We start from the raw sequence: 9,609 nt of genomic DNA, 5'->3' as shown, positions 1-9,609 counted from the left end.
GAATACGAGATAGAATTGTGGTCTCAATAGAAAATCCTTTCTATTGAGAACCACGACAACCGTGAAGTTAATGTTTCATTAACGAGAGTTTCAACATTGTATAGTTTGTACCTGCTGACCGGTATGCTACATGAGTCCTGCCATTCAGTTTTGTTTGAAAGTATCAGTCTTTATAATGATGATAAGTAGAAAATTTTACAGCAGAATCCGCAGATTATTTATCACATGGATAAAGACACTATGAGATGTACGCTTGTACAGTACGTTCAACAGGCTTACGACATACGCCGCATATTTTCATATTTTTCGCACACTCCGCACACGCCAATAAATGTCCGCACGGCATAAATACGATCCGTACTTCTCTACTGTAGCAAATTTTGCATGATCTTGCATCCTTGTCACATGGCTTATCACCTTGGACAGATTGTTCTTCGCTGCTAGCCTCTCCTGATACGGCACTTACTTCTGTAGTATGAGTTTCTTCAGAACAGATCGAATTTTGAGAGCTTCCGCTAGCAATACTCTCAGCATCATTATCTTTCTCAATTTTCTCACCCAATTTATTAATTGCAGATGGTATATTTTCCTGAAAAAATAAATAAATAACTTAAAATTAATTATTATACGTTAGTTGCTATACATTCAACACAATTAGTTTATTATTTTTTAAATAGATGGGAATATTTATTACAAATATTGAAATATACAAATTGTACAATTCTAATAACAATAAATATATTTTGTTAAATACTAACCGCTCCGACGTACGTTCTCCCGGTAATGCTGCTTACAAATTCCGTCCCTTTAGTTAAAATCAGATAAGGACAGTATTCGAACCACTTGGCGTGCTCTACCCAGGGATCATCTTCTGGCTCCCAATCCCTTAATCCTCCACCACAGTGATAGCACAATGTTTGATCGCCACTTCCCGTGTAATAGAAACCAGCAGTTGCTAGTGTCTCTTTAGTTTGCGACATTGCTTTAGGCCATCTGTCGAACGAGGCTAATCTCGCAGCACAACTGGCATATTCGGGATGCTTCGGTCTTGAGGCCATCCCTCTCAATTTACAATTTACTCTTTCTTCTATCTCCTCATGGTCTGGTCCAGAGTAAGGCATATATATCGAACCATAAGGTCCACATACATCCACTCCTTTAGGCACAGGTGCCGGAATCGTGTTAGGATCTGTACCGATCGGCACATTGCCGCACGGAATATTACGAATAAACCTACACCTCCCAGACCACCGTTGATGATCGGCCATCGGATTGTCATCCACCTGCCATTCGCATATTTCTATCTGGCATTCGAAACATTTTACCTTGTCGCTCTCTCCAGTATAATAAAAACCCGCGGCCGCGAGTTTCTCTGGCTTTATCCATAAACATGGCCAGTTTTTGAAGCTTTCCCTCCGGGTGGATTCAAATCGATAATCGGCACAACCGATATCATCTGTTTCGTCGAAAAATAAGTGAGACGTTATTGGTGAACTGGGTGGCAAACGGCTTTGAGGAATCGTGTAGTGTTCGATGCATCCAGTCATTTTCTTAATGTTTGTAAAGATGCCCTTGTGAACCTGTAAAGAAGAAATGAATATCATTAGATGCTTAAATTTAAATATAATAACAGTTTTGTTATACTATTTGACGCAGAGTGGCAGCAAAAATTGAGTAGAATCTGCGTTTGCATCTGTCAATAGTCAGATTGTATTGGTAAAATACTAAACGTCACCTGTCCTACATTGAACTTTCGTTACAGGCTGCGTGGGTCACCTCATATCGTCGAAACTAATAGTTCCGTTTTCAACATATATTTACAGAACTATAAATTTATTATTATAAAAAGTAATACTTGAGAAAAAGTTGTAACAATGTTTCCACGACAATGGTAACTACATTATACATAATATTTAACCATTAATACATAATTTTAAAATATTCTTATAAAATATCGTATGGTAATGATTTTTATGAAATATTTTATGATGTTACACGAAGATATCAAATAGCTTGAATGGAAAGTTCAACGTGGGAACATGGCGGATTCATGGGGCGCACGTGGTAAGGATGCGTTATATGGATACAATTGACGCCAATTTTCCAGAGATTTCCGATCGAGTTTGCTGACATACTGTAGACACTGCGGACAGTTCGTTTACCGAATAAAACTGCACAAATATGTGCGCGGTAAGTACTACAGGTGAATACAAATGTCGACGAGCACGTGGTTTATTAGCGAGAAAAAAAATATGTAAGAATAAATTTTAACTGTCATTCTCAGCGACGCTATTTTTCCCTGTGTGGAAAATACCATCTGCCGCTCGCCTGATATATTTTATATTAACGCGAACGAAATAAGAGAAGGAAAAAAAAAGGACCGAGAAAACTTACATCTATCCTGTAACCCACGTTCCGCATCGACAAACCGGGACTAATCGGGAGCGTGCGGGAGCGATCTCGTATCTCGTGATCGACTGAGAACTTAAGTTAAGAGGGAGAACACGAACACGTTGTCCACGTTGGAGTTTAGAGATTGGAGTGCGCAGCCGCGTCAACGTCGCCATTAAAAATAATGCCTTTTATACTATCGCGCGATTGCGGGCAAGATTTAAATCGCAAAAAAAAAATCATAATACAGCTTTGAGCTTTATCGCGTACGTGCAATTAAGCGTAATAGCTTTTTATGCGCACGTGTGTAAAAATTGCACGTAAAGAAGTAAAAGCGTTCTCCAAACATCAATATTCTCGATATTATTATTCCGGTTCGATTATTCTTCGAGCTCAAGGAGAATAATCGACTGTGCGTGGTCTATTTTTTTACGGTCTTACGATTATGACTAAAACTTTGTCACGTGTGCAATGGCCTTAAGGGCCAAAGCACATATGACAGTCGTATAGTCGTAGACGTAAGTAACGCACAAGCTTTGGCGTATCCTGATTTGTCAGGTCGAGGACTACGGACTACGACCGTCGTATATCGCTACGCCATGTTATGTGCTTTGGCGGAAATGGCGATAAGTTGGGGCCACTATTTCCAACGTCTTTTAACTTCTGATCGACTGTTAAACTTCTCAGAGTAGTCAACAAAAGTTGGCTATTTCGATAGTTAACAGTCGGTTAGAAGTTAGAAGTTAACGTTGGAAATAGTGGCCCTAAGTATTTTCTAAGAAATTCTTATTTAAAAACTATTATATTCTCATCATACAATATCTGAGATATTCTTTTACTCCCTTTCCGGTTCTCCTTTCTGGATAAAAGAACCAATGAGGAGTACAAAAGACGCCAGCAGGTTTACGGATAAAAGAAAGCGTGCAGATATAAATGCCTTGGGAATGTGCCTGTCTAAATATTCACGCATCATGACCGTTGATCACTCGAGAAACGGCAACGCTGTCCCGAAGCAGGATGGAGGTGATATTTCGCAGTTGGGCGAATAATGACAATAAAATAAATAATAATAATTTAACAATAATGAATAATACAAGTGTAATTAATATTACATTACTCGTGATTTTTTTTTTAAATATAATTACACACGCGTGGAATGTATTTTACACCTCAAACATTGCATCTCAATTTTCATTATTTTCTTCGATGATTTACATTTAGATACAATTCAATTTAGAATTTAATTGATAACATTCTATATATCTTTTAGATGAAAATTAGCAAATGTTCTTTAATTGCGAGACAGTTTGTACGGCTCTCGATCGATAAAAAAGTTTTACTCGGTGAATGTTGTAGATTTCTTAGGCTGGAATGTATTTTACACCGTATACGAGTAACGTAGGATTAATAATAATGATAAATAACAAAAGTAATGAATAATACAAGTATATAATTAATAAAAATAAATAATGTAACAAATTTTTCGAATAACCAACAGTCATGACGCGCAAACATTCGGACTGAGGGTACACCAAATATGCCTCCGATATGCGTGCAAATTCATACGTTAAAAAACATTTTTATGACTTCGCGTGTACATATTTGTAGATCTACCCACGAAGCCGTGTTGCTGTACATCGACAAGAAATTCGACTTCCCCGAGAAACTACCAACGCGCTTCAGAAAGAGCACAGCTGTCAGCTGCGACACCGGGTATATGCAACGTTGCCGTTGCACGGCCTCTATTTCTGTTCGTCTTATTACATTACACGGGAACGCGACGCGTATACCCGGGCGGCGGAGTGAATTGTAACGGTAGGAGCGCCTGGCAACGTGTGTGCCCCCCCGTTCATCTTCGCTCCACTTCGTCGAGGCCCGGATTCCTCGTGAAGCGGTGATAAAGAAATCTCTCTGAATTTATCACAGAGCTCCGGCGAAATGAGAGGATATTTTCTCAAAAATAATGAAATACTTAACGAAAGTTCGAAGTTAAAAATATTTAAGAATTCTCAGAACTGTTGAAAAATATCGACAATCCGGGGTATTTATTTACGAGGAATAAGTTCAGCCTGCGACGAGACGTCGCAACGGGAAATGTCTCTCTCATCGGCGAGAGTCCGTCGGGTCTCGTGGAAAGTTGCTACGGCCGTGTGTATTCGAGATCGCCACGTTCGCTGCTTGCTAACTTCGCATGGCTAGCGACAGCGTCTCGTTAAAGAGGAAACGCCTCGGTCACGACGACGCGACGGCAGTGATACCGTGAAAACCGAGTCATCTGCTGCATAGCTGACTCTGCCGCAGCTTAACCTTCGTTCGTCGCCCACCGCGTCCCGCCGCTCCAGGGGAACGGCGTCTTTTCTCTCCTTATTTGTTGACGTCAAGGCGCGGCACGCCGCGTGCTCAGATAGGGGACGCCGCCCGAAAAATCGAGACAACACCGTCGCGATATACAGGGTGTTACGAAACTATCGACGCAGTCCTAATCTGAAACGATCTTGATTATCTCTTGGCTAAGATTCGATTAGACACCTGCGCGGAGATTTCTTTCTTATCCTCGGTATCTCACGATCAAGACTAATTCGAGCGCTTCGAATCGACTGCAACCAAGATTATTTGTTATTGAGCCAGCCATCTTAAAGCCCGATGTCCACGATGCAAGAACTGTGTCCAAGTTTCGGTTTAAGTCAATCAACTTGCAGCTCTTGCAGAAAAGTAGCAGTTTCATTGACTTAAACCGAAACTTGGACACAGTTCTTGCATCGTGGACACCGGGCTTTAAGGCTTTATTCACCAGGAGCTCCATGTTTTCTCAACAAAAGTTTCCTCGCATATCGCCGCGTTCTCGCTAATCGCGACTCGAGTCAGCCGTGGCGAAAATCAATCCGCGGATCAAGCTGAGAATTAAATGCTACAAAGCCCGTGTTCGTACGTTTTGCAATGACATCTCCTGTATTGCCAAATGACGCATTGAGACGGTCGAAGTGCAAGCTCACGCATGCTACACGCGGGAGATACACTTATCGGCCGGAGAATTACAAAATGACATCAGCGCGCAGCGCTCCGTTTCCTTTGGACTCTCGAGTCTTCTTTATTATTCCCGGCCGCGAGAGAGCTGGCAACAAGGCGCGACGGAAGCGTACAATCAAAAGGCCGTCCGACAACCGATTTCGCCAACGTCGGTCGCGAGGAGCTGTCGTCGTTGGCGCTCAGTCCAATTTCATATAAAAAAATATCCGAAAGACTCGAGATATACGGGAAACGAGGCGTGTTAACGTATGTTCATTTTTCATCTTTACTTCGGAATGGATTCGACTAAAAAAAAAAAAAACCGCACACAAGTCCTCAATTCGGTTGACTATGATCAGCTAGATAGACATTAATGAAATCCAGCACGGACCTCCCGCGTTGAAGACATAGAAATGAATGATCTAGACGCTACTTAGATACCACTATCTTTTGTTAAATATTCTCTGCAATGACAAACAAGCTTATCGAAAGTCACACACACAACTCGAGCGTGATTATTAATCTTATCTCGTCTCGGAAAAAAAAAACACCAGAATGAAATCGTAGCTCGATTCAGAAGCGCGGGTATTATAGTGTCTGAAGAGGCTTTTTTGGAAATCAAAATACATGGCCGCAGGTCTGAACTGTAAGGACGCCAGGGATGCCAGACGGCAGACCGGACAACATGCCAGCTATCAGTAACAGTAGGGAGTGCTGTTTCAGTCTTCCATCTGGCATTACTGATGGCAAGGGCCCGGAATCAGACTTGCCAGAACTTGTCGCGCCTCAGTTCGAGAACCTACTCTGTCGCCACAACCCATTGCGTATTGACCTTTCGCGTCGAAAGGTTCTGTTCGGTGTTTGGGCCCTTCAACGCGAAAGGTTTAAATCTCTCGGACAGCCAAATCAAGTTGCCGAAATTTTGGGAATGAGTCACAAAGGAGACAGGTAAATGCCCTCATAATTCGTCAAAACGCCTTTTGTAAGAGACAGACAGCAGACAGAGTGGGGCCCTCCCCCTCGGAGGGGGGAAGAGGAGGAACGAAGAGAGAAAGATAAGAAATGCACATGTGACAACGTACAATTTTTTATACTTTATATTAGAAATTTGTAGTGCTGTGATTTTCATTTTAGCGTTCATTTTTAATGATTTTTTTTTTTTTTTTTAGAATCTGATATAAGAAATAACATATTAATTAGTTATCAGCTATTAATTAATTCTTACATCTGATTACTTATCGATATAAATCAAGTGTACATTATATACGATAAATTTAATAAATCGACAGTTTGTTTTGTAATAGCTGAATTTTTGAATTTGCAAAATTTGTAGCAGACGCTTTCAAAATCTGTTCTCGACAGATTTGGCTATCCGGATATAAAAAAAAATTTGATTCTACATTTTCGACTTATTTTCTCATGTGGAATCATCCTTCTCGCTTCTACCACCAGTTTTTCCGAGACACCGCATAAGTATCATCTATCTCATTTTAAGTGCGAAAAATATAGCGTAGAATAGCAACAAAGACCGACATGCGTGATCCGAGTTTCAAGTTTCCTTTTCTCTTTCATAAAATTCTTTGCTCGCCAGATGGTTTCGGCAGTGCCTGACATTTTACGACTCTTTCAACATAAGTTGATTTCGCATCCTGTTTGCAAAAAATTCGTTTTAAAGGTCAATCGTAGTACAAATAATTTTGAAGTCTCTTATTTTTCGCGAACTCTGTCGATCAAGAATCTTATGGTAAAAAAAAAACAATTATTTTCAGATCTGATTCCAAGGGGATGTTGACGTATACAAAGAGCAAAACATTTAACTTGTTTCAAGTTCTCCCCGCTACTCTCTCTAAAGATCCCTTTAACGCCGATTACCATTTTTTTCCCTTTCTTTTTTTATTTACGAATTATTTGCCCCCCCCCCCCCCCCGCTGGTTACATCGCCATGCTTTCCGCTAACGCAGGACCCGCCCAACAATGTTAGATAATAAACGACGCCGCGGAACACACTGCGTCAAAAGGTGCCGATAAAGAGGGGGAGGGGAGGGGAGCGGCAGACGGAGGAAAGGATGTAGTAAACAAACAGGGCGAATCGTATTTTCAAGCGTTTATCAGTTATTTGCGGTCAACTGCTCTTATCGAATCCACGCTATTTTAAATATTTCAGCCTGTTTTAGCCTCGCATGTGAACAATACGTGACCCCGCTACGCTCGCGTGAAAGCGCCAGGCCGTCGGGCGAGCATCCGGACAGATGGTAAGAGGAGATACGCGACAGGAAGGGGGGAAAAAAATAGAAAATCTCTCTGGCGTTTCTTACACAAGGAAAGATTTATTGAGGAAAGTGCGACGCGCGAGGTGGTGCGTGAGGCAGAAGAAACGTACCCGAATCGATTTTGGACGACCGGATTGCTGTGAGCGGCGACGCTTGCTTTGGCCTTTCCGCGCAGCTGGCTCCGCCACGCACGGCTTTGTTCCGTCGATCGGCTCTCTACCTCGGTTATGCCGTTTCGTTTCGCGACTGTGTGTCGCGAACGTTGCGTTGTAAGTATCGAGCGGGTTTACGTTTCGCGTTCGACGTTTCGCTGCTCGTTCGCCCGCGAGGATAACGAGGCTTCGCGCACGGTTACAAACACAGCGGAACGCGTACGACACTTCACGTATGCTCGGACGTCACGATCGCTCGCAACTCGCGCTACTCGGTTCCGTGGAGTTTCACAAAGCCGCGGTCCGTATACTACAGGCGCGTACAATCGTACTATACTATAGAATGGAGCGTAGGAACACAGCAATGGCCGAGACGGCTTCTCTCTCTCCCGAGTCTCCCTTCTCCGTTCGAGGCCAACGTACGCCACGCCGCGCCGCAACGAGTCGACGCGATGCCACGGCGCTGACGGCGCGGCGGTGGCAAAAGAGATATATTCCAATATTCCATTCCCCTCCAGTGCCTTCCAGTGCCTTCCACCTCGGTAGGGGGATTAGGGAATATGCTGGGGAATCTCACGGAACCCGTCTGTGCGCAGTTACGGCGCCGCAGTAACGTACAACCGTGGTTTCTATACATTCTCAGCCCCCCTTCCATCTGCATTCTGCATTCTCTTCCGCCGCTTCATCGTTGTCCGTTGCTGCCTCTGCTGCCTTCAGCCGCGAGCGACGTGGGGAGCCGGGGGACGTGGCTGAACCGGATAAAGGCTCTTGCACCTCGCGTTCCCACGGAAAGAAATTTTTACCCTTCTTACATTCCTTACCCTTCTTCCCTCTGCCCATGATTTTCGCAAATATATATGCATTATTTTACTTTTGTTTTTAATATCTATGAAGCATATGTATGAAATATACGACAAACTTTTTATCGCGCATCTTGATATATCGACTGCGGGTAGAATTGACGAATTTTTACTCGTTCTTTAGAGTCTAGTTTGATTTTACCTCAAGTTTTGCTCTCGACATGACTTATAATTTTATACCTTGAGGGGACTTTGCCGCAACTCCAGTTGCTATGCGAAACTCGTTCACAGAAGGGTGATACGCAACGATATCTTAACCTTAACACGTTGACTGCCACTGTGTAATTAGGCAACTCTGTCCCCCGACGCCATTTTTATAACGACACGTTTATGCCACTTGGTTACATTTATTCCTCATCAAAGTGTAAAATAAGATTTTTTATTTCCCTCCTCCAAAAAATCATAGTTTGTGACAGACACCAAAAATCTGACTCATGCTCTCAAACGTCGCATTCCTGGAAAGCTGCCTTGGAGATTTCTGGAAATTTCTGGAGGCGTGAATGTCGAAAATGAATAACTAAAATGATATTATCTTTGATCCCTGGAAGGGATTTAAAGGACAGGGATTAGAAGGAATGTCTCTATGTCTCTATTCATCGTGGCGCGCCAGCGAGAAGTTACGGCACTGATGAACCGACTACGGTCCAGCGTCCAGCCGGGTCCGGCCGTCCGGCGTCCGACGCGGCGCCCGTCGGGTCTGGGTAGCTATTCTTGAATTCGTTTCATGAATAATAATTTCAAGAATAGGTACCCTGGCTTTGTTAACTATAACTATACTGACATTCACTCACATTCGCTCACGCGCGCCAACACGAGCAATGCGAGACGAGGCGGCGGGAAATATAACAACGCTATAAGCCTATCAGTGCGATGTGAAAGAGAACATTCCAAGGTGTCTCGAGCATCGCTCTGTCCTTGTCTGATCTTGAT

At 42.9% G+C, this 9,609-nt stretch overlaps 1 protein-coding gene across 2 annotated transcripts; it reads right to left on the bottom strand.

Annotated features, from left to right (window-relative positions):
- Positions 1-6: 6 nt before the first annotated feature.
- Positions 7-8,271, bottom strand: LOC112457481 (baculoviral IAP repeat-containing protein 7-like). 2 transcript variants are annotated; one of them, XM_025020582.1, is made up of 3 exons: positions 7,778-8,271; positions 759-1,580; positions 7-589 (listed from the first exon to the last, which is right to left on the bottom strand). In XM_025020582.1, exons 2-3 carry the CDS (start codon positions 1,545-1,547, stop codon positions 239-241), a joined length of 1,140 nt encoding a protein of 379 aa, XP_024876350.1. In that variant the 5' UTR covers positions 1,548-1,580; positions 7,778-8,271; the 3' UTR covers positions 7-238. The 2 variants fall into 2 exon arrangements, with proteins under 2 accessions (XP_024876350.1, XP_024876349.1); XM_025020581.1 differs by lacking the exon at positions 7,778-8,271 and adding an exon at positions 2,395-2,485.
- Positions 8,272-9,609: the final 1,338 nt, after the last annotated feature.

The sequence above is a fragment of the Temnothorax curvispinosus genome, unplaced genomic scaffold (genome assembly GCF_003070985.1).
Source record: "Temnothorax curvispinosus isolate PA1 unplaced genomic scaffold, ASM307098v1 QBEX01007785.1, whole genome shotgun sequence".
NCBI lineage: Eukaryota > Metazoa > Arthropoda > Insecta > Hymenoptera > Formicidae > Temnothorax > Temnothorax curvispinosus.
This window is presented reverse-complemented; position numbering and strand designations above follow the sequence as displayed.